Raw genomic sequence first — 25283 nt, 5'->3', positions numbered from 1 at the left:
TATTTTGAATTTTAGCTGACTGTGGGATATCTAGGTGGATAGTTAAAAAGATAACGGGAAATCAGTAATTGAATCTGAGGAGAGAGGCATACAATGGAGCTAGTAAGCTGAGAGCTATCAGAGTGACATTGGTAATTAAAGTCACTGTGATGTAGGATCACTAAGCCAAGGAAGTAAAAGGGCAACTTCATGTCAAGACTGAGAAAGGCTAATGAGAAGGTGAAGTGGCAAATCAAGAGAGAGCAGTTTCACAGCAGCCAAGGAAGGGAAGAATTTCTTTAATTTATTTAGTGCTAAAGTTATAAACAATAGAAATAAAATGATTGCATATTTCTAATAAATTTAGCTTATAATTCCAAAATATATCCTATACTGGGTAATGTCTCAGTATTCTTCTATACAGGGTATATAATATCCTAGAATGAAAGGTTATCAAGTCAACTTTAAATCAGTGAAGGGAAAGCTCTATCTACTTTCTGTTCTGTCATTTCAATGACGTAATTATTAGAGGAGAACTTCATATGTATAAAATTAGACATACAATAATCATCTCTGCTTTTAATGAAATTTTAGGCTTTTTCTGAATATGAAACAGTACTATAGAATTATTTTTCATAAGATATATCTAATTATTAATTTTATCTTAGAGTCTTAAAAAAAGTAGAGTATTTATGAGGAAGAGTCACAAAAAATTTACCTCAATGCCCATTTCTCCAGGAGGTGCAACATCACCTTGCAATCCTTGCAGTCCCTATATTAAAATAAAATTTAAGACATGAGAATAAAAATGTACTCTATGTCAGTAAATGTATGCAACTAGATATAAGTTTTATAACACAGATTTGTATAATACATAATTATATAAATACATAATACATTTATCAAGATATTACTTTACTCTGTATAAACAAAATTATATCTTTAGTTGATTTGTGTGTGTGTGTGTGTGTGTGTGTGTGTGTGTGTGTGTGTATGTGTGTTTTGAGACAGAGTTTTGCTCTTGTTGCCCAGGCGGGAGCACAGTGGCACAGTCTCTGCTCACTGCAACCTCTGCCTCCCGAGTTCAAGCGATTCTCCTGCCTCAGCCTCCCAAGTAGCTGGTATTATAGGCACCTGCCACCATGCCTGGCTAGTTTTCATATTTTCAGTAAAGACGAGGTTTCACTATGTTGGCCAGGCTGGTTATGAACTTAATTAGGAAAAGACTAATAATAATAACATTTCGCAAGTTGGTTGGGAAAAACAAAACATAAAGTTGACTATACATAGGAACAAAGTGAACTGTCAGTAGGAGAATACTGTCTATTTTTTTCCATAGTGTTTATTCAGATCTTTTCATTGGGGGGTAATTCTATCACTTGACAAGTATGAATGAATCCTTTCTGTTTATTGTAAATACATCACTCTCGACAAACAGCTAACCTCTAGATCACTTCAATCCTATTTTCAAATGAAATCTGTACGCTAAGAATTTATTTATTTGACAGCATGACTTGCAGCAAGTTACTTTAGCTCACTGTGCTTCATCCTGTAACATTTAGGAAGATGTGACTTTAAGTGCATTGGTCTATATGGTCTGTAAAGCAGGCATGATGTCTTGTCTGATACTGTATTCCTGATGCCTACCATATTGCCTGGGATACAGAAGGTAATTAATATATGTTGAATGAATGAGTTAACAACCTGGATAGAGCAGTAGTAGTGGAAACAGAGGTGAGCCACCCATGTTCCCTTTTAATGAAGTATCTTATTAACCCTGCAATCAGCTCCTTCAAGATTTAGGCCTTACCAGAGAGGCCTATGTCCAAAGCCTGATTAGGGTAGGGGTATAAAAGTCTGGCCATTTGGACCCAATGTCTGACTACTCTGATGGTCCAAACGGTTGGTTGGGCTCTTCTCTCCTTCTGGGGGATGGCAGAGAAGATTGAGTAAAGGCCCAGGATTTAATAGAGTGATCAAATTCCAGAGAAGGTTCAACTCCTAACCAAGACAAGTCTGTTAGGCCAAAGTCAGGGTCTTGGTTGGAAAAATAAAATGAGACTCTGATACTTATGAAAACAATATCTGGGCAGAGGTCCCTGAAGATTTTGAACTGCCAGTCTCTGAACTCTAACAGCTTACCGAAGTGGCCTACTTTTTATTATAATCTAGCATTCTCCCTTAACATAACCTCTCCCCTGGAAGAAAACATAACCCAATTAGAATTCGCAACACCTCCTCTTCTAGCCATTATGCCGTAACTAGGGTTAAATCACAGCATAACTCACTTGGGAACTTGCTGGACCTGACGTAGGCAGGAGAGACTATACACCAAGGGAATAAAAGATCTCATCAGTATGTACTGGAAGGAGAAGAGGGCATATGTGTGGAATCTGACTGTACAGGTACTTGATCAAGAGAACCATAATATAACATAAGTAACATAAAATTAGATAAGGAAAAGTTTATTAATTTGGGAGGTAGCTGTCATAGAAGCAGAAAGCCTAATCTTGGTTTACAGATGGCAGGCTCGGTACATAGGTGCAAACTGAAGATGGATGGCAGCTGCACTACAGCTTCACCCAGAAGTGCCTTAAAAGGCAGCAACAGGGAACATCTTCCTAATGGGAAAATCTCAGGCAGTGTACCAGATCATTCACTTTGTGAGAAAGAGAGGTTGCTTGAGGTTAGAATATGTACAGACTAATGGAAATTTGTGAGTGACCTGGCTGGTTGATTAGGAACCTAAAAGGAAGAATATTTTAAGACTGGGGCCAAGAATATGTGAGAAACAGGAATATGGGAGGGCATACTGGAGTGGGTACAAAGTGTGAAGATCTTTGTACCACATGTCAGTACTTACCAGAGAGGGTCAAACATGAAAGAATACCTAGAAGTAGACATAATGACTCAGAAAGTTGACATCAGCAAGCCTTGATCATCAGTCACCTCAGTGCTAGATGATGGGTATATGAATGGAATGGACATGGTAGAAGAGACAGAAGGTATGCATGGGTCTGACATCATAGGTTCCCATTTCACAAGGCTAATATAAATACTGCTTCCACTGAACATCTGAACTGCCAACAACAGAGAACATTAAGCCCACAATATGGTGCCATTCTTTGAGAAGCCCAACCAGCTAGTTGGACACAACTTCATTCTGGAAAGGCCAAAGATTTATTCTACCAGAAATGATGCATACTTTGAAAATGGGTTGAGTTTCCCACACTGAGGCCTCAATTAGTACCAGTATTTAATGGCTTACAAAGTGTCTAATTTATCATACGGTATCCCCAAAATACTACGTCAGAGCAGGGGACTCATTTTTATTTTTATTTTAGACAGAGTCTCACTCTGTTGTACAGGCTGAGGTGCAGTGGTGTGATTTCGCTCACTGCAACTTCCGCCCCCCAGGCTAAAGCAATTCTCCTGCCTCAGCCTCCTGAGTAGCTGGGATGACAGGCACCCACCACCACACCCGGCTGATTTTTTTATTTTTAGTAGAGAAGGGGCTTCACCATGTTGGCCAGGCTGGTCTCAAACTCCTGACCTCAGGTGATCCACCCTCCTTGGCCTCCCAAAGTGCTGGATTACAAGCGTGAGCCTCTGCACCTGGCCAGGGGACTCATTTTATAGCAAACACGGCTAAAATGCTAGCTAGGAGATAATGCTTTATGAGGCTAAGACACTATCCTATAGAATGAGGTATATACATGGTATTGGGTCTCCAACAGGAAATACTGATGGATCTGAAACCAAGGTGTGGAAGCTGAATTAATTTCATTTACCATCACTCTCAATGTCCCAGTGCTTTCCACTCCCTCAAAATGTGAGCTCTGGAGAACAGAGGCCCTTATCCTCAAAGAAGACATATTTTCACCAAGTGACACAGTGAGAGTCTCACTGAACTATAAGCTATGGCAGTCTCTTGAGCACTTCAATTCCCCTATGTCCAGGCACCAGGAGGCAAAAATAAGTCACCCTCTTGGCATAGTTAATTCATTCCTGTTTCTGTCCCCATCAGAAGCGGGAGAAGATGAGTATCACTGAAGTCTTAAAATCAGCTGCAGTGCTAGGGGCTGCAATTTGTACCACTAAATCCTCTTCTATGTTTCCCTGAGGAAGAGAATCCACTAGTATCCCAGAAGAGCATCTCCCTGTCAGGTGATTATCAGTGCCTGCTCTACTTCCCTCTAGGGACTGTGTGGCTAAAATGGAGAGATGGTGCAGCAGGTATTAAGTTGCAATCTTCAAACTCAAGTGTCCAAGGAATACTTTTGTTTGTTAAGGTTGAGTCCAGCTCTGAGGACCCAGTCCTCTAAACCATGGGAAATTTAACCTGTCATTAGTAGGGGTCTTCTCTGCCTTGGTGTTACTCCAGGATCCTGGGGTCTTCTGCAACACCAAGCCTCAGCGAGGGCTTCTGGTCACCCATTAGTCATCTGCCCTACTTGTTCCTGTGGAGATTCCGGGGGATCCCAGCCTTACAGCTCTTCTGGGCAGCCAGAAGGCTCTGCTACTTCCACGAGACTCAGCCTGACCTCTGAAGTCATGTCATCTCGGCCAGGCGTGGTGGCTCATGCCTGTAATCCCAGCACTGTGGGAAGCAGAGGTGTGTGGATCACGAGGTGAGAAGATCGAGACAATCCTGGCTAATACAGTGAAACCCCATCTCCATTAAAAATCCAAAAAATTAGGCAGGTGTGGTGGCATATGCCTGTAGTCCCAGCTACTCAGGAGGCTGAGGTAGGAGAATTGCTTGAACCTGGGAGGCAGAGGTTGCAGCGAGCCGAGATCGTGCCACTGCACTCCAGCCTGGGTGACAAAGCGAGACTCTGTCTCAAAAAAAAAAAACGAAGTCATGTCATCTCTCCTGGACATAGATCCTTGTGACTCCCTTGGAGGGACCATGAGGCTCTATCTTGTCCCTCTCAGTGTTTTCCAAGGTGCTTCCCACTCTCTAAGACACTCAGCATCATTTCTGCAAGGGGCTTTGGCTTTTACAGTAGAGACTCAGCTCTTCAGTCAACTCCTGCTTTGTCTCCTGTAAGAATCCCCGAGGCAGAGGAAGTGGAAGAGCTAGGCTATTTGCTTAGAGCACAGGGATTGAGGTATGGAAACAGAGCAAAATGCATTCATACGTCAAAAACAGATCCTGCCACAGGCATGCACCAAAAAGCTTCCAAAGATCGTGAAGGGCCCTGCCTTGGGCAGGAGTTACACAACGCCAAGTCCAGCCTGTGTAGAGGTGCAGTCACCTCCACGTGCAGACATCATCATTTGGCCAATGCCTGGCCATAGAAAGCCATTAATAAACATTTGTGGAATGGATGAAAGAACAGAAAGGTCTGACTTCAGTCCCAAGCAGCAAGCTTTTCGGACTTAACCATGGCCATCAAAATCTGTACATCAAAGGCTTGGTACCCGGCATTAGCCTTTGGGCCCTCTGATTTCTCTGTTCTCAACCCAGGACAGGCTCTGCAATCTGAGAGCCAGTGCTGTGTGACTGGGCTGGCTGTTCCTCAGGACAAAACATCTTCCCAAGCCACCTTGGAACTACCCACATGGAAAATGACCACTAACGTTGAACATCGGTGTTTTCCAACGCCAGGCACAGTTAATCTGCATAAAAGCCCTATTACATTTCTCTTTTTACACCAAGAAAACTATAGTACAGAGGCGGGTTCCAGCCTACATCGTCTGACTCCAGAGCATGTGTTCTAACCATCCTGGTACACACTGCCCCCAGTATGCCTACCCATACATACAAACGCTCAAAACGAGCTCTTTTTTATTTTTTTCCTGAGACAGTCTCACTCTGTCACCCAAGCTGGAGTGCAGGGTGCAATCACGGCTCAGTGCAGCCTCAATCTCCTGGGCTCAATCAATCCTCCTGCCTCTGCCTCCTGAGTAGCTGAGACTACAGGTGTGCACCACCCACACCTGGCTAATTTTTTAATTTTTTTTAGAGACAGAGTCTTACTATGTTGCCTAGGCCTGTCTCAAACTCCTGGGCTTAAGTGAGCCTCCCACTTTGGCCTCCCAAAGTCCTGGGATCATTCTGTAAGCCACCACACCTGGCTGCTCATTTTTGTTTTATTAAAAAAAAAAAAAAAGCCTAGGCTAGGTGCAGTGGCTCATGCCTGTAATCCCAGAACTTTGGGAGGCTGAAGCAGGTGGATCACTTGAGTCCAGGAGTTCAGGAGTTGAAGACCAACCTGGCCAACATGGAGAAACCCTGTCTCTACAAAAAATACAAAAATTAGCCAGGCATGGTCGCACACACCTGCAGCCCCAGCTACTCAGAAGGCTGATGCAGAGAATCTCCTGAACCTGGGAGGCAGATGCTGCAGTGAGCTGAGATCACATCACTGCACTCCAGCCTGGGTGGCAGAGCAAGACTCTGTCTCAGAAAAAAAAAAAAAAAAAATCTGGAAATTTACCCTCTATGGAAGAAGCAAACCCAGTAACTACAAAGTTACTGGGTTTGCAGGGAGGGGCTGCCCTGTGTACGCAGCACAGGCCCATAGCCAGAACCAGCAGGGCTCCTGAGTCATAGCAGCCCTTGTTTGTGTGTGATCGTGCCCGACCGCCACCTTCACTTCTAGGACTGCCCTGCGGGTCCGAGCCTCAGAATACCCTGTTCAAACTGCACCATCCCTCTGCTGCAACATCTTCAGGGCTTTCACGTCATCCACACAAACAGATCCTCAGCCTTTTCCGACCCGCTGTGGAGCAAGCCCCGGACTAGAGTCTGGAGAGCTGAACCTTGTTTTCCTGTGGCCTTGGCCTGTTGCTCGGCCTCCCTGCTGCGTGGCTTCCTCTTCTGTAAAATGAATCTGTACCTCTCATCCCTTCCAGCTCAGACGGTTTGACTTCATGAATATCTCCAGAGCTGTAGCTCCCAGCACGGCCTTTCAATCTCCGCCCAAACTGCTTGCTTTGCCCTGGACTCCTCTCATACGTTTTCTCCCTGGGCCTTTGTTCGTGATACCCCTTCCTGCACAATCTTCTGTCTCCCCCACCTTTCCCAGCTCCAGCCCAAACATCACTTCCCTAAGAAGTCATCTCTGATCCCAAGAAGAAAGCCATCTCATCCTCCTCTGAACTCTCCTGGCACAAAACCTGTGACTCTCCCAAGGAACACAGCTCCCTAGCCTTGTTTTTATGGGGTTTGGTGTCCTTGAAAGAGGCACTTTATTGTATTGTTTGGGTCAAGGACACAGGTTTTGAGTCAAGTAGACTGAGGTTCAAATCCCAGTTGCTGAGGCCGGACGCGGTGGCTCACGCCTAGAATCCCATCACTTTGGGAAGCACAAAAAGTTGCCTTTTGGCCCACCACGCACCCTATCCTGTACCCATTCAAGGTTAAATCCCATTCAAGGTTTATCCTGCATAAACTTCAAACCTCAGGCTCCAAAAGCAGACAAGCAGACATAAAGACGAAGAGACAAGCAGATGAATGGTGGAACGATGCAGCAGGGAAAGAGAGAAGAGGAGGAACGCCTGAATGCTGAGAGGAGTTTGACTGAAGGCGGTCAGAGAGGAGTTTGGCCACTAGATGGCCAGGGTCCAGGGGAAGATCATCTTCCCACTCCAGCCCCACTTCTGACTCCCCATCTGTCCCACTGAGAGCCACCTCCACCACTCAGTAAAACCCTGCATTCATCCTACAAGCCCATGTGTGATCTGATTCTTCTAGGTACTCTGGGCAAGAGCTCAGGATACAGAAAGCTGTCACATGGCCCTCTGCCCTTGCGAAAGGCAGAGGGTCCACTGAGCTGGTTAACACTCAGCCAATCCACGACAGGGCTAAAAGGGCACGCTGTAACACACACCCACTGGGGCTCCTGCACCTGTCTGTCTGCATGCTCCTACTCCCCTCAGGGGTCTGAGCAGCTGCCAGGAACCAAACAGGAGAACCATGCCCCTGCCACATGTCCTGCAAGGGGAGTCAGGGAACTCCCCTGTTTTGATTTCAGGCAGTACACAAAGGTTCATAGCAGCATTATTCATAATAGACAAAAGACGGAAGCAACCCAACTGCCCATCCACAGAGGAATGGATAAACAAAGCGTGGTCTATACATACAAGGGAATATTATTCAGCCTTTAAAAGGAAATCAGTTCTGACACCTGCCACAACATGGATGAAACTTGAGGACATTGCGCTAAATGAAATGTCAGTCACGAGCAGACAAATACTGTATGATTCCACTTAGTATCAAGTTAGTAATCAAATTCATAGAAAGTAGAATGGTGGTTGCCAGGGTTGTAGGGAGGTGGAAATGGGGATCTGTTGAATGGTGCAGAGTTCCAGTTTTGCAAGATGAAAGTAGTTCTGGAGATGGCTGGTGGTGAGAGTCGCACTACAATGTGAATATATTTAACACTAATGAACCTTTTTAAAAAACTAGTTTCGGCCGGGCACGGTGGCTCATGCTTACAATCCCAGCACTTTGGGAGGCCGAAGTGGGTGGGTCACGAGGTCAAGAGATCGAGACCATCCTGGTCAACATGGTGAAACCCCGTGTCTACTAAAAATACAAAAAATTATCTGGGCATGGTGGCGCGTGCCTGTAATCCCAGCTACTCAGGAGGTTGAGGCAGGAGAATTGCCTGAACCCAGGAGGCGGAGGTTGCAGTGAGCCGAGATTGCGCCATTGCACTCCACCCTGGGTAACTCCATCTCAAAAAAAAAAACAAAAAAGAAAAAAAAAATTAGCTGGGCAAGGTGGCGCACGCCTGTAGTCCCAGCTACTCAGGAGTCTGAGGTAGGAGAATTGCTTGAACCCAGGAGGCAGAGGTTGCGATGAGCCCAGATAGCACCATTGCACTCCAGCCTGGGTAACAAGAGTGAAACTCCATTTAAAAAAAAAAAAAAAAAAAAAAAGCTAGTTTCAGGCCGAACCCCTAAGGGTCTTAGCAGGAACAGAAGCAGCTGAGAAAAAATACGCTTAAAGTTTTAAAATGTTTGGATGTAAATATTGTTTTGTTTTGTTTTGTTTTGTTGAGACGGAGTCTCACTCTGTCACTAGGCTGGAGTGCAGTGGCGCGATCTCTGCTCACTGCAACCTCTGCCTCCCAGGTTCAAGCGATTCTCCTGCCTCGGCCTCCTGAGTAGCTGGGACCACAGGCACGTGCCACCATGCCCAGCTAATTTTTGTATTTTTAGTAGAGATGGGGTTTCACCATGTTGGTCAGAAATAAATATTGTTTTTAACATCTGTGAGCCTACCCATATATACATACACTCAAAGCGAGCTCATTTTTCTTCTCCTTACTGCTCTGAAGGGTGACATGGAGATCATCAGCACAGGAAGGATCTGAACGACCTGCTGATTACAGGATAATATTCATACAATGAGCTTAAAAGCACCGGCTGAGAAGTTCTTTCATAAAATCTGCTACATGAGAAGAGAAAATAATTTATGAGAACATGAACAATTAGCACTTTGTAAAAAAGAAATAATGCACTTAACTTGATCCCTATATTTAACATCAATTAAAGATTATCCTCATGAATGAAACTCGACCTGGAAATTAACAAGGGATTTAAATTGCATTATGCACAGGAAAGAGAGAAGTCAGTGCACTGGTTCAGGGCTTCCAATATTCGGCTAAGACAGCATCCACACAGAGAGGCCTGGCCATTCCACTTCCTCACGTTTCTCTGAGCTGCAAGATGTTGCTGCAACACAGAGCAGCATTTGTTCCAGCACAAAAACCCCCTGATAAAAATCTCTGGGTGGCTGCAAACATAAGGTTGGCACCTTTCTTTTTTCTTTTTTCTTTTTTTTTTTTTTGAGATGGAGTCTCTCACTGTCATCTGGGCTGGAGTGCAGTGGCGCAATCTCAGCTCACTGTCACCTCTGCTTCCCAGGTTCAATTGATTCTCCTGCCTCAGCCCCCGGAGTAGCTGGGATTACAGACACTCACCACCATGCCCAGCTAATTTTTTTGTATTTTTAGTAGAGATGGGCTTTCACTATGTTGGCCAGACTGGTTTCAAACTCCTGACCTCGTGATCCACCCACTTCGGCCTCAGCCTCCCAAAATGCTGGGATTTCTGATGCTGGGTGGCATGAGCCATCATGCCCAGCCGACACCTTTCATTTTAAAAAATAATTTCTGGGTCGTTTTTTCGCCGTAGAACTAACCAAGAGATTCCCTTCAAAGGATGTCTCTGCTGCTCCAAGATTTGAATCTGGATCATTTTCCATAGGCCTATTCAAGTGAATCTATAGGGCTGCGCCAGGTCAGAAAGTAGATTCCGGGTCACCTAGTTCCAAGTCACAGAATAATTTATTCCATAAGATGTGCAGCTTGAAGGGCATGAAACAGGTCTTAGAAAACAAGTGTGGACTATAGGTATTTATGTGTGGTTTTTTGAAAGCGTTATTGTGTATTGAGTCAGCCTCAGTGCTAACCAACCCACAAGGCCAGTATTATTCTCTCCATTTTACAAACGAGAAGACTAAGGATGGGAGAGGTCATTTACCTGGGTTCTGTCCAGCAGATCTGGGACTGGGACCCAGGTTCCTCTGCTTCTGGAGCTCACTGGTAGCCCTTTACCCTGGAGAGCAGCTTCGATGGTAGAAACATAGACACCCCCAAAGAGGCAAGCCCGAGACTCCCTGGGCGCTCCAGAACCGGCATCTTAGGCACGGGCCAGTGGCGCAATGGATAACGCGTCTGACTACAGATCAGAACCCACATCTGGAAGCTGGATGGCTCCTTCCATTTGTCTCCTTCTGACACAAAGCCTCCTGTCAATTGCCGGGAGGAGGACATGTCAAGACCAGAGCTCTGATGCTGATTGCTAAGAATGTGCCCCACTGGGAGGAAGGAGAGTGCTTCATGCCATCTTTCAGAACCCCTGGAAGAAACGGTCTTGTTCACAGTGCAGCCAGTGTCCCCAAGAGACTAGCTTTAGTTTTTTTCCTATCACTGTCACGCCTGCTTCATCCAAGTTTTCTAGTTATTGTGCCTAGCGCCAGATCTGCGAAAAATTTACTTCTTTGCTGAGAGAGTGAGAGAGAAAGACGGAGAGAGAGACCCAGCCCTCACAGTCCTGGCTTGGTATGTGCCTTTGTGCACAGGTTTCCCCATTGTTACCTTGGGAAAAGAGAAAGCAGATGTTAACCATCACCCCTGGAGAATTCACCTTGCTGTGCTGTAAAATTCTGCATTATTAACATTCCAAAATCCTTTCACTCTTGTACGCATCTTAGATAGGAGTGAATATTTGAGAATTCAAAAATGTGGAGAGGATGGAGGTGGCAGAGTTTATTAAATTGGCCCAGGGCAGTTTTGAAATTTGAAAGTTTCTCACACTCTCTGGCTCTGAGCCAACTCGCAGCCGACTCGGCTAAGCAGCCTGTGCAGGGATTTCTCATCAGGTACCCCTCTTTCCATCCTTATGGAGGCTGAAAAGCAAGTATGGTTGAGTACTAAGGGAGGACTCCAGACTTCTCCAGGTCCATCTGGACTCTGGGGCACACCAGAAACAAGGCACAGAAACATAAGGAAGATACTCAAGATGGCATCACAGTAAGTGCATCACATATTGGTTAAGTTAATGAATAATTTTTAAGGCGACTTCTTTTTCACATAAACCAACAATGAAAACTCAGCAGTTTCTTCTTCCTCTGATCTGGCTGACCCAAGCTAACTGACCCATTGGAAAGTAAAAGATTTGGGGGTTTTGTTTTTGTTTCGCTGTTTTAGAACAAAAGAGAGAGAGAGAGAAGCAGCAAAACCAAACAGCGACTCACTGTAAAACTGTAACATAATTTTAAACGGTGTTTCCCCAAACTACAAATATGCTTTGCAACAAGATAACTGCAGGTTTCTGTAGCAATAGAGCAGAGTGGTTAAGTGCAAGGCTTTGAACCAAAAGGACCTGGGCTGAGTTCTGCCTCTGTCTCTTTCCAGCTGCATCACCTTAAGCAAGTTAATTAATCTCTCTGACCTTCAGTTTCTTCCACTGTAAAATGGGAATAACAATAACACCTATTTTACAAGACTGCTCCGAAGATCAAATGAAAGAATGGAGGTAAAGCGCACAGTATCTGACACATACTAGGTGCTCAAGAAATGGAAACTGCTGTACATTATTATTTCCCTCATCGTTGTTGGTGAGGTCATTTTTAAGCACCTGGGCCCCTAGAAGCCAAAGCATCCACAAGTCCTGCCCTGAAGCCACAGCTGGGACTTGGTTTTCATCATGAACTAAACTCAATGATCCCCTGACATGAGGCAAACTGCAAAGACAAGGCTCCTTCTGATGAGGGGCAGGGAGGCTTCTCCTCCCCAAGCTCTTCCTCCCCAACCCTCATTCCCCACCCCCAGGTTCTGACTGCAGAATTCCCAGCTACGAAAGACTTACTAAGAACATTTTGGAGTAGAAAGAAAAGAAAGACAAAATAGAATCTTATTCCTGTACTTAACAGATTAACTAGAGCCCTCAATTAATGGAATTCTAAAATGTACTATCCTTTAAAGAAGAGATGACCCAATACCTACCCTCTGATCTCTGTCTCTGTCACAGGTAAATTGTTCCCTAACCCAAGTGCCACCCTCAGAAGACTCAGGTGAGTCCTGGTACCTGCTGAGCCTCAGGAAGACACACTTGGGTTTGCTGTAAAAGGGTGGAGCGGAGCCCAGAGGAAGCGACAGATCAGGGTGAAACTGCAAAGGACGGTCTCATTAACCCGAAGTAGCCGGCCAAGCTAACTGACCCAGGGCCCACACTCTCGTGCACTGGGGGCCATGGGAGTTTGCTGAAGCCTCGGTGCCAGGTGTGGGAGGCTGAGCTCGCTCCTGCAGAGGGAGCTGTGCAGGCGCTCCCCCGCCTGAGCAACCAGCCATCCATCACTCCAGGAGAGGCAGCGGTGGGGACATGAACTCGGTCACCTCCTCCCCCTCTCTCCTCCCCGGCAAGCTCTGAGGAGCCGAGGCGGTGGCAACAGCGCGAGGAACAGAACACGCTGCAAACTGCTTGGCTACCCCTTTACAAGACTGACGCCGCCGACACAAGTTTTTCCATTTCCCCAAACAGTCTCTCTGGCTGCCAATAAAGACGGCTGCTCTAGGCCCTCGCACGCTGTCAAAGGGGTACTTCTCCAGCAGCTTCAGAGATGGCTTGTTGACCCAGAGCTGGAACTGAAGACCCCCTGAGACAGCCACATTCCCCCCTTGGTCTGTTGGTGGGCTCCCTGCCACCCTGGCCAATTGCATGGCTGTATGGAATCATTACCGGGTAATTTGATGCCAGGCCTGATAGGTGCTGGGTACTGGTTTCCAAGGGGATTTTGAAAAGGTATTCTGCTGCCCTATGCCTCCTCCCAGTGCAAGGCGCGGTTCATGCCTCAGATCCCACACTGGCCCTCTCATGGAAGTGTGCTCTGAGCCACTGGGGCCTGAGCCGAGTTGACAGGCTCCATTAGAGAGCGGCTCTGTCATGGAAATTGTGATGTTAACAGAGGGACATGTGGCAGATATCTATTCCACTCACCTCCTTGTACTACGTGGCTTTCCCAGGGAGCTACTGATAGGATCAAGCGATGTTCACACCACCAGTCCCCGACTGCCTTCATCTGACCTGACCTGTAGGGCCCAGACCGGGGAAGGCAAGGCCTGGAGAGCCACCCTGAGGTACAACACCCCTTCAGTGCCCAACTCCACTCCTAGGAACCAATGGCCCATGCACTCAGGGACAAAGCTTCAGATGATTCTGAAAGGTAATGCAGGCCGGGCACAGTGGCTCACGCCTGTAATCCCAGCACTTTGGGAGGTAGAGGCCAGTGGATCACCTGAGGTCAGGAGTTCAAGACCAGCCTGGCCAACATGGTAAAACCCTGTCTCTACTAAAAATACAAAAAAAAAAAAGCCAGGCTCAGTGGTGCATTCCTATAATCCCAGCTATTCAGGAGGCTGAGGCAGGAGAATCGCTTGAACCTGGGAGGTGGAGGTTGCAGTGAGACAAGATTGCACCACTGCACTCCAGCCCCGGTGACAGAGAGAGACTCCGTCTCAACAACAACAACAACAACAACAACAACAACAACAAAAAAGCAATGCAAGGTATAGAACTTTGCAAGGACTTTGGGATCCAGACGAAGTCTTCGGAACAGGACTGGCAGCAGCAAGAATCCTGGACTGGGAGAGCTGGATGCCCCAAGTGACCTTGACAAAGGCCTTCCCCCTCTGGGCTTCAGTGTCCCCACCTCCAAGGGCCAGGACAAGGCCCAGTTTCTCAGAATCTGAAGCACAGTTCAGGTCTGTTGCTGCCCAGTGCATACAGATGACCTGTAGGCCAGGTCAAATTCACAACATTGAGCCCCTTCCGCCTAGAAAATAAGAAGTCACATAAGAAGAAGTGTGAATAGAGAAGGGAGGTGAGAGGGTCCTTTGTAGACCTCACGTACTAGTCAGGCAGATCCCAGCACTGTAATGTCAGACCTTAAAAGCAGAGACCCTATGACTCTGAGCCCCAAAGAAAGAGGCCAATGAAACGAACCCATGAATTCCTATCGGTGCACACACCAGAGACAAGAGGACTGACCCCAGCTCCCTGAGTCCCAACTCCCCTCTGATGTAGGAAAGACAGGGCCTTGCACCACCACCTCCTCTACCCACACAGACGTCTCTCTCCGGCCACTGGGCCCAAATCACCGGTGTTCCAGCCTCCGAGACGTGCCAATCGCTGCTCGCCCACAGGTGCCGCCGAGGAGATGGGCGGGTGCCTCCACTTGCCATTGTGGGTCCAGGTGGAAGGGGCATCGCTGGGGCTGAGAGGCAGGCAGGGACCGGCCCGCGGCCTCTCCCAGCTAGGGAGGGACTCCACATGCCCAGGTCTGGAGCGGAAGAGGGGAGATAGGGAGAAGGCTTTGAACATGAGTCACGTCTAAAGGGACCGGATCAGGACACATCCAGGCGGCCTCCTGCCGCGGATTTCACCCCATGCGGTCTCGCCCCGCCGCCCCCGGGCCCTGTGCACGCGGCCGACATTGCCCAAGAGGAGCTGAAGGCGCCCCCGCCCGGAGGAGCCCACCCTAGACAGAGCGCCGCGCCTCGGACCCCGCGCCGTGGGAGCCCGGAGCAAGCCCCCGCTCCGTTCCAGAAACTTTCCTTCATTTGGTCTCTCGGGTGCCAGCGGCAGTACCTTCCCCGGTGCCGTGCGCGGGCCCCGCCGGACCCTGGGAGCGCGGCCGCCCGCCCGCCCGCGGCGGAGACCAAGGCTGCCATCTAGCGGCCACGCGCGGTGCCGTCGGGGAGCGGAGCCGGGCTGAGCGCTGGGGGCTCCCAGGTCCGCGGCTGCGCGGCGGGGTTCCCAGGCCAGGGACTGGGGCGCAGGTTTCAGCGCGAGCTGTGTGACCCTGGGCACGCCCAGCCCTCTTTGGACGAACCGTCCTTTCTTGGTAAAACCGAGAGGATACAATTCCTCTGCTCGAGGTCGTCGGGAAACGCGGGACCGAGAGACGGCGCCCCACTTCCCGAGACCACCCGCCCCGTCCACTCCGCACCGCAGGGAAGTCTTGAGGATCCCGGTCCCCCTAGATGGGAGGTGGAAGGAGGCGCTGGGGAAATCCCGCGAAGCAGGAATCCGCGCTGAACAGCAGGATCCGTTTCTAGGAATTGTAAACCCAGAATTGTAAATAAAATGCTAATGATTTATTCGTGCTCAAACGCCGGGGGCTGCGTCGCCGCTTTTGAAGACAGCTCCAAGCGTGGCTTTCCAGGAAGGCAGCCTCCCCGCGGCTCCTTCCAGGGCTCCCCGGAACCTCCTCCCTGGCCGCGGGTCCGGGCTGGGGGACAGGCAGTGGTTCTTGGTGGAGTGCTCCCATCCCGTCCTTCACTGAGACCCGGGTGGCTGTGGAGGAGGTCTTTTTCCTTCCGTCCACAGCCAAGTTAGACCCCTCAGCATTCACCCATCATGCATTAACCAATGCTTCCCCATCGCCAAATATCCACTAAACCCTTAACTGAACACTGGTAGTCAAAAAACAGTCATGGGAATCACATTTGGTGCGGAAGATGGACTTAATGAATCATCCTACAAATAAATGCGTGCTTATAAATTACAGTGTCTGGGGTAGGGGTGGGGCTGGGGCTGCGATGGATTCCATCAAAGTTCTGAGAGCCTGCAGCGGCGCTGAAGGGATTGAGTCTAGCCTCTTGTGAGTCTTGACTGCCTTACATATTTCATCAAAGGGTGAGCTTTTAAAAAAAATTAAAACAAAAATAATTCAAGCCATATGCATTTGCATCTGTGGCTGCCACGGTAGCTGTCTGATGCCTGAGCTGCCTGGAGCAGGTGGGGGTCACTGAGCATAGACAGGAGGAAGTGGAAAACAGGGACTTTCCTTCAAACTGCTATGCAGCCTGCCCAGCTGACCAGAGCAGCAGAGATGGCTCCACTTTCCGCTATCTCTCCTGAGTCGGCAGGAGGTGCACAGGAGACCCCAGAAGTGGACTCAGAGCTACCTGGAGAAGCTTCTGTGGCCACAGGGCCTCCACCTCAGGGCCAGGAGACCTGGATGGCCTCGCCCAACTCTCCAGCAACTCTCTGCAAAAGCACATTGCAGGCTTCGTTTGTTTTTAACAAAAGCTTCTCTTTCTCACTCCCTTTATGGCATTTCTAGAGAAATAGCACGTCTGGTTAAACCGACCTTCCTAAGGTCTTTTTGAATGTAAGACACAAATGTATCAAGGATGATCAAGATTCCTGCCTCCAACAACAACCTGGTTTTTCGCATTTAGTGGGCCTCCATCAGACCCTCAAGGAAACAGTCATAGGTTGTACTGTGGAGGAAATTCAGGCGTCCTGCAGAGGCCTGTGCTGAGTGACCTTTATTCTTGTGTTCACTGGACAAATGTTTATTGATCTCCGCCTATAGACTGACTCCATCCTGGGCCTTGGGGATCTAAGACAGATAAAACAACTCCCGCTCCCAGGGGGCTCACAGCCTGAGTCAGGTGCCTCCTTTCAAAGGAAGGAATTCTGGGATTGCCACCCCTGGCCCTACAGCCTGGAGATCTAAACCTCCTGCCACCTCCACACAATTATGTGACCCTAAAATTAGTGTATATTTTGAGGGAATTCATGAAACAATCAGGTCCCTGAAGCTTAAATAAATAAAAGTGATTTGGTTAGAACAACCAGAAACAAAGTCCAAAAAACAACCTCTTTGGGGCACCCTTGTTGCCACACCCATACCTAGCCTGAGCTATGCTAAGGGTCACACTTCACAGGGCAGTGTTCTAGTAGATTTCTTTAAAATAATTCGCAGTGTTGGAATCTCACAATGTTAGATCAAAGAAATGACACAAAAGAGCGCACACAGTATGATTCTGTTTGCATAAAGTTTAAGGCAGGCAGCAATATGCTATTTGGGTGTAAAATTATGAAGACAGGCAAGGAAATGATCATCACAAAAATCAAGATCACGATTACTTCTAGGAGGGAGAGAGTTGAGAGAAGGGACACTTAGCTCATGCAATGGACTTTTGTGGGGCTGGAAATACTCCAGTTTTGACCTGGGTGACGGTTGCAAAGGTATTTGCTTATAAATTATTTGTCAGATTGTATCTATGTTTTATGCACTTTTATATAGGTAATAGCCCCAAATTTTTAAAACGTTAATAAAAAGACGAAGAAAAAGAATATCCAGCCTATTTTTTAAATATGTTATAATTTTCTCAAACTGAATTCTTCAGTTTGGGTGTCTGTATCCTGCCTCAATTCTCTATCACTGCTTACATCAACCATTTGATGGTTGCAACAGGTTCTGATCCTGACTCAGCATTATAGACACTGGTAAGGCAAAGAGCTGAGCCCAGGAGACTTGCAATGTAGTTCTACAGTGTTACTAATTCATTGTATGACCTTCCCTGTCTGGGCCTCAGTTTCCCCTACTGCGCAATGGCAGGGGTTACAGGAGACGACTTCTCAGGCCTGTAGTCATGTGAGAGGGGCCTTGGGTCCCACAAATCCTGCAGTGGTGTCACTGCCAGGACAAGTGAACATCCCCAAAGCAAAGCCATCAAACGCCCACCGTGGCCCTCCGATACTGCCACAAAGGCCGTTCCTGGGGGGTGGGCACCCTGCCTCTCACCATCTCCCAGAATCTACAGCTAGAGAATCACTCCATCAGTTCTCAGGTTCCTCCCCACTGCAGAGGCAAGAACTGTCTTTGGGCCTGATGTCCCTCGGGGATGTGAACACTGCTAAAATCCCATTGATTAATCGGGTCCCACCCTTGGATCAATGGCTGGCATTAGAGGAGCTTAGCGCAGTTTTATTAGTCTGGCTGCCCTCTTGCAGATGTTATAGATGAAGAAATAAAATGAGGAGGAGAGGGAAAAAGGACAAAATCATTAGTCTGAAAGGAGCAAAAGAGCATCTTCTCTGTTTTGTATTCAGATTAGAGCTGCGCTGTCCAAGCCAGGAGCACACACAACAATCCATTTGTATGCTGTTTCCAGGAGTTCGGCTCGGCCTCCTGATTTCCCACTTTGCCTGATCGCTGAGATCCCAGGAGCATTTGGTCCGTAGCAACTGCCAACCCAACCTCTGAAGCCATTTTGCAGGGCTGTGAAAACACCTGAGGTCCCATTCATTCGTTCATTCATTTCTCACAAGGGCAGAAGGCTTTTGCCTGATGTAGGGAAACAGGCCTAACTATCTACCACATAATCCATCTTGAAAGTGTCATATTTGCTCTGAAGGGACTGGTCCTTCCACGGGCCTTGCAGAGAAGCCTGCTACAGTCTTCACCTTACCAAAGCTTTGGTTCCAACAGAGAAAACCCAAGGGCTCAGCTTGCTAAAGCTCTCCAGAGAGGCACTTTGAATTAAGACCAGAAATGCTTTTAAAAGACTCTGGTCTCTGGTCTTCTAATGATGACCTCTTCCTTAATTTTGTGATGGCTTCATCTGCCTCTTTCGATCAGCTAGGTAGCTATAAAAAGCTAAACACCTCCCACTAACCCCATTAGGATGAAAGCGGAGGATTTTATTATTCATTTTTAATAGGAAGAAGCTCAAACTCCCCCAGGAAGTGTAAAAGGTAGGTTTTGATGTATCTGGTTATGGAGAGGTTGCAACAAAGCAGACCCTCCGAGAATAGGAATGTCTTGTGGAAGGACAGGCAGGAAAGGTTGGGGTGACCACGCTCTGCAGGAAGGGAAGGGAATCATCTCAGGCAGTTCCACTGACTCCACCAAGGCACCGCCGCTCCGTGGCACAGACTGATTTCAGGACCTGCCTGGGAATCCAGCAATAACCCAAATCCCCTAGAACACTGTCTCTTGATAATTATCTGTTAAACATTTGCAACACACACACAAAGGTAACTAAACAGAATGGTTCCCTCCAGGACCGTGCTGTTCATAACAGTAATAAAGCCCCTGCCACAGACAATGTCATCATCCAAACGCCATTAACATCAATATTCGTATCAAATACCATCTGGCAAAGGAGTCTGCAAACCCAAGCTCTGGGGCTTCCCAGCCTGGTGGGGAGGGGGCAGCCCACAGCCTCCTCCTCCTTCACCTGATGCCATGAGGGGGCCAGACCTGTCTGAGAATCCAGAGCAGCAGCCCCACCCTGAGAGAATGCTAAGGTATAAGGGAAAAGAAGGACAGGGAGGGTGAAAAGCATCTAAGTCTAATTTATTCACTGTCATTGACTTCTCTTCAAGTCTTAATTACAAAGATGCAACCAACTGCTCCTTCACAATGTCATAATAGGAAACTGATTGAGTATTTGTATAAACCTCAGAGGAATCATTGTTTTGAAGAGAAACAGAACTTAACCTCCCGCCTGTCCCCAGGGTTGCCTCTCAGACAGCGTCACATGCAGAACCCTATACTTAAGTTGAAAGAGCTTTCTGTGGGGAGTAATTATGTGACCCCAGAACACTAGTTCTTCCTGGAGAGAGAGGCTGGGTGCCTGGGGCACGGCTCAGCTCCTCCTCTGGGCTGGATCCTGCTTTCCAGCCACTGCATCGGTGTCAGGCATGTGGCCTGAGAACTGGAGGTCACCCAGGCATGAGGCCCAGCAGCGAGGAGCCTGGGCATGTGCAAGGAAAGAAAAAGGCAGGAGCCTTGTGGGTCTGGAGCTTGACAAAGTGGCACTGGGCAAAGGCAGAAAGAAATACAAGAGCAGGTTTTGAGGAGATTCTAACAAACCGTGCCAAGTCTCATCCTTCCCTTCTGTCAATTTTAGGTATTGTGATTATAAATGTCCATACGTGAATAAGTGAATACCTGCTGCATGGGGTTATGGTGAGAGTCAAATTAATTCATAGCAATAATAATAAACATAATAATAGCTACCATTGATTGGGTTTGATACATACCAGGTATGCAGCTGGGTGACTCACATTTTATCTCATTCAATCCCCACTATAGGCCAGGCGCGGTGGCTTCTCACCTGAAAACCCAGCACTTTGGGAGGCCGAGGCAGGTAGATCACTTGAGGTCTGGAGTTCGAAATCAGCCTGGTCAACATGGTAAAACGCCATCTCTACTAAAAATAGACAAATTAGCAGGGTGTGGTATCAGGCTCCTGTAATCCCAGCTACTCAGGAGGCTGAGGCAGGAGAATGCCTGAACCCTGGAGACGGAGGTTGCAGTGAGCCGAGATCACACCATTGCACTCCAGCCTGGGTGACAGAGCAAGACTCTGTCTCAAAAAAAAAAAATCCTCAGCATAGCCATGCGAGGTTAAAAAGCATTTATCCCCACTGGTAAAGATGACAAGACGAAGCAGAGGGTCAGAGAAATTGGGTAATATACTCAAACTAAGGAATTCAGTAAGTGGAAGAGCTGGAGTTTGAGTCCAAATCTACCAACTCCAGTGCCCAAGCTCTTAACTATGATTCTGCTCCGTGACCAAAAGCATTTTGTAATCTCTGATATCCTGAACACGAGATGTTAACTTCTGGCTCTACTGCTTGCTGCAGAGCAGCTGTGTGACCTTGGGCTGGTCACTTTGTCTCTCTGGGTCATCTGCCTGCCTCACAGAGTGACGGTGACACTCTCAGAGGTAAGGGCTGAGACTGCTCTTCCTAATGAGTAACTGAAACTGTACAAATGGAAATGGCAACCTTTACTATCAGGAACAGGATGGCACAGCAGTTAACATCTGGAAAGCGGCAGCAGCAACTGCAAAGAGGAATGGCTTTTGGGAAATGCCAGGGAAGGAGGCTCTGTTTGAGCCCCCACTCTGGAACAGCTACAAAGCAGAGCAGGTGTTTCCAGCTGCTATGGACTCTTTAGGGAACACCCAGGGGCTGGAGAGATGCTGCTTGGGCTATGGGCTAAGAATAGGCCTTTGGTCCCACACAAGCCTGCTGGTGGACAACCACACTTCCAGAGCCAAAGACCTGGACATTGATAATGAGATCATAATTACTCTTAGCATCAGCTGCAGCGTCTTTTGTACTGAGACATAGCTGGCTGCTCACAGCACTTAGAACAGCTCTGACTTACACTGTCTCAGTGGAAGTGAAGATGCTACAAGGCAGGAAATTCTTCTCCACCTCTACTTTAACCTTTTGGGAAAGATACAGGGCTCAATATATTCAAAAAATGCAAGGAAATGAGCATCCATGCACAGCCTGTGGAAGGGGGTCTTCATATCCTAGAACTTTAGTTCTATAGCAGCCTTTTGCAAATCATCCAGCATAAAGCCTTTTTTGTTCTTTTAAGGCAGAGTTTTGCTTTTGTTGCCCAGGCTGGAGTGCAATGGCATGATCTCAGCTCACTGCAACCTCTGCCTCCCGGGTTCAAGCGATTCTCCTGCCTCAGCCTCCTGAGTAGCTGGGATTACAGGCATGTGCCACCACGCCTGGCTAATTTTTTGTATTTTTAGTAGAGACCGGGTTTCTCCATGTTGGTCAGGCTGGTCTTGAACTCCCAACCTCAGGTGATCCACCCATCTCTGCCTCTCAAAGTGCTGGAATTACAGGCGTAAGCCACCGAGCCTAGCCAGCACAAAGCCTTCTAACAGGAGATAGAGACAGACTTGGAGAGGGGACACAGATATTGACTGGAAGAATCTAAGTCTTTGACTCCAACATGGTACTGTTTGCACTCTGTGTATCTCCTACACTAAAGCCTAATCATTCATCACTGCCTCTAGCTCCCTGCAGACCGCTTGGGGCTGACATGGTAGATACTTTCGGAGGGGCTAGAATGGGGTAGGTTTGAAGGCTGGGACAGAGAGAGGGTTCGTTCACCTGAGAAAGCAAAAGACACCACTGCCAGCAGGAAGCTAAGTCAGAGCACAGCTCAGAGTCCAGAGCAAGAAGACAAGGTCCAGCCAGGCAGGTCAGGATCTAATGGGAAGCCTGAGTAATTGCATGATATGCCAGCCAGCATCCAGAGCTCACCTTTACGGCCAATGAGGACGTGACTCGCGGCTTCCTCAGCCCTGTTCCAAAAGCTCCAGGTAGATGATTAGAGCGGAGGGAGCAACTTCTGTCACTGAATACACAGGTGCCAACACCCTGCCCTCAACCGCCCACAGTGCCCTCTGAAAACCCTGGGCACTGTCTTCTCTGACTCTGACCCACTAATATCAGAACGCTGGCAGAGGGAACTTTCTTCTTTTCTACTTTTTCCTTACACATTCAGGTGGAAGAGTCATTCGTACTTCACAAGCAATGAAAAATCAAAAGGGGAACACTGTTTTTTGCTGTATTTTTTAAACATTTGGGTAGGGGAAGTCAGATGTCAAAAAAAAAAATCCCCATTTACCTCTTTTAAAATGTGAGCAATTAATATTTTCCATGAAGGTTCATGCTCCCTCTCTTCATTCTGTTTTCAGGGTATTGTTAAGCTGTGCTTTGTAATTTGTTGCATGTTTAAATATTCAGTCTGTATTTCATTTGGGCTACACATTTAATTCAGCCAACACGTTCATTTTAAGATCAATACTGTCATAACTATGTTGAAAAATTAAATTATTGTAACTTTATTTACATTTCTTAAAAGTTCTGTGAAAATTATTCTTAACCAGGACCTAATCAATGTTAGTCTAAAAATATGCCACTCTGCATGAAGCTATAAAAAGATTAATGTACATTTTTTACAAGAAATTAGTAGCTTAATGAAGTGGATAAAAACGCTGTCACAATTTTTATTGGATCTAAATTGCATAGTAGTGGAGGTACAGTAAGTGCCTTCTACATAATGACATAATGAGTCATGACTGGTGCTGGAAGGCTAATTTGCCCTTAACTGACACAAAACCAGGGAATTAACATCCCAGTCGCTCTACGCCAATAGCAGATGCATTATTTCATTGCACAGCAGGGTTTTTAACTAAACTCATAACTGTAGAAATATTGATCTATTCTTCTGTGAAATGATGAAATTGGAATTTTTTTAAAGGACGTCTTAAATGATGGCTGCTGCAGTGACATTTGCTTTCACAGAACCACGCCTGCCTCCAGAGCAGATGCAACAGAAGTTTGGTGAGGCTCATACTTGTGTTTTAGGCTCTGTAGTCAGAGGAGAAAGGAAGAGGGGACCATATATGAGAGGAGATGGTGCATTAAACCGTGAGGAAATGACACACCATCTACAGGTGCCCAGTTTCTGCAGTGACAGTTATTGAACATTGTCCCAGCCCAGAAATTGGTTTACTTTGAAGATTATTTCATACTTGGAAGTTGTTTTGAATACAGCATCACCAAAACAGTGATATTCATTTGGGCTACACATTTACAAATTAAACAGATCAATCTAAGGCCCAAATAAAATTTTAGTGGTGAATTTTAGAATCAAAGTAGTTGAAGTAGCTAGAGACCCCCATAACAGGCAAGAATAAGATGAGAGACAGTGTACTGTCCTGATTTCCATTTTGTCATTCATTCATTCATTCATTCATTCCTCCTCTATTGAGTGCCAAGGACGGTTAAATACTGTAACCTATGGTGACTAATTATTGCTTCTGTCAAATAGTGTAATGCAACATATTTCTTTGTTTAACCGATGAATCAAAATTCATCTGGCTTTGAAATTTTAACAATAACTAAATTTAAATTTGTACTAACCACAGATACTTTGAGCTGTCACAACCCAGGAATTTGGAAGAAAGAAGAACAATGTACTGACAAACAGCTATACATCTGACACCTCTTCACCTCTTGTGTGTCTCTTTTTGACACTTTGGGTTAGCACACGCACACACAAAAAGCAGCAGCAAAAACAATTCTTTGTGCTTGAGGAGCTGAGAAACCAAACCTATTTAAGTCAATTCAACAAGCCTGCATTATGTCACGTGGCCTAGGCGTAGGCACACAAAATAGCTAGAGGTAGTTTGATCCAGCCTAGAAGCTGGTGGTTCTCAACATTAACTGACATTAAGCCACGTGGGAACAGCCTTATTTACTTATAATCATGCACTGCATAACGACAGTTTGGTTAACCATGGACCACACGTACTACAGTGGTACCATACGATTCTATTTTTACTGTACCTTTTCTATGCTTAGGTACTCATATACTTAACCATCATGTTATAAGTGCCTATGGTATTCAGTAAGTAATGTGCTGTACAGGTCTGTAGCCTAGGAGCATAGATTACACCCTATAGCCTAGGTATGTAGGAAACTTTACCATTTCCGTTTGTGCAAGTACACCCTGTGATGTTCACACAATGCTGAAATTGTCTAACAACACATTTCTCAGAATGTATCACCATCATTAAGTGACACATGACTGTAGTTTGGGATGGGCCTGGTAACACTATTTTTTTCTTTTTTTTTGAGACGGAGTCTTGCTCTTGTTGTCCAGGCTGGAGTGCAGTGGAACGATCTCGGCTCACTGCAGCCTCCACCTCCCGGGTTCAAGTGATTCTCCTGCCTCAGTCTCCTGAGTAGCTGGGATTACAGGTGCCTGCCACCACGCCCAGCTAATTTTTGTATTTTTAGTAGAGATGGAGTTTCACCATGTTGGTCAGTCTGGTCTCGAACTCCTGACCTCGTGATCCACCCACCTCAGGATTACAGGCATGAGCCACCGTGTCCAGCCTTGTATCACTATTTTTTTTACTCACCCCAAGTGGTTCTAGAGTGCAACTACAGTGAAAAACCACTGCTCTAGGCACATAATAAAACAACAGAGAGAGAGATCCAAGATGGCCGATCACTAGCAGCTCGGGATCGTAGCTCCCAGTGAAAGCGCAGAGAACGAGAGGACGCCACACTTTCAGACGAGTTTTTGTTGCTCACGGACCAAGAGATTCCCAGCAGAGGAGCCCCACGGGTTGCCAGGGCGACTC

General features: G+C 46.9%; 1 protein-coding gene across 1 annotated transcript in view; it reads right to left on the bottom strand.

Annotated features, from left to right (window-relative positions):
- LOC135273383 (collagen alpha-1(XXIV) chain-like) overlaps positions 1-10545 on the bottom strand; it is a 28266-nt gene extending 17721 nt beyond the window's left edge. The window contains exons 1-3 of the mRNA XM_064372164.1: positions 10483-10545; positions 9234-9316; positions 698-751 (exon numbers count right to left, since the gene is read on the bottom strand). Coding sequence (XP_064228234.1) covers positions 698-709 — 12 coding nt within the window. The 5' untranslated portion in view covers positions 710-751; positions 9234-9316; positions 10483-10545. The remainder of the gene's footprint in view (positions 1-697; positions 752-9233; positions 9317-10482) is intronic.
- Between the last annotated feature and the right edge of the window lie 14738 nt (positions 10546-25283).

Source organism: Aotus nancymaae, unplaced genomic scaffold (assembly GCF_030222135.1).
Source record: "Aotus nancymaae isolate 86718 unplaced genomic scaffold, 86718_ANA_hifiasm-v0.15.2.pri h1tg000007l, whole genome shotgun sequence".
NCBI classification, from domain to species: domain Eukaryota; kingdom Metazoa; phylum Chordata; class Mammalia; order Primates; family Aotidae; genus Aotus; species Aotus nancymaae.
The sequence above is the reverse complement of the archived record's forward strand: the minus strand, read 5'-3'. Positions and strand labels throughout refer to the sequence as shown.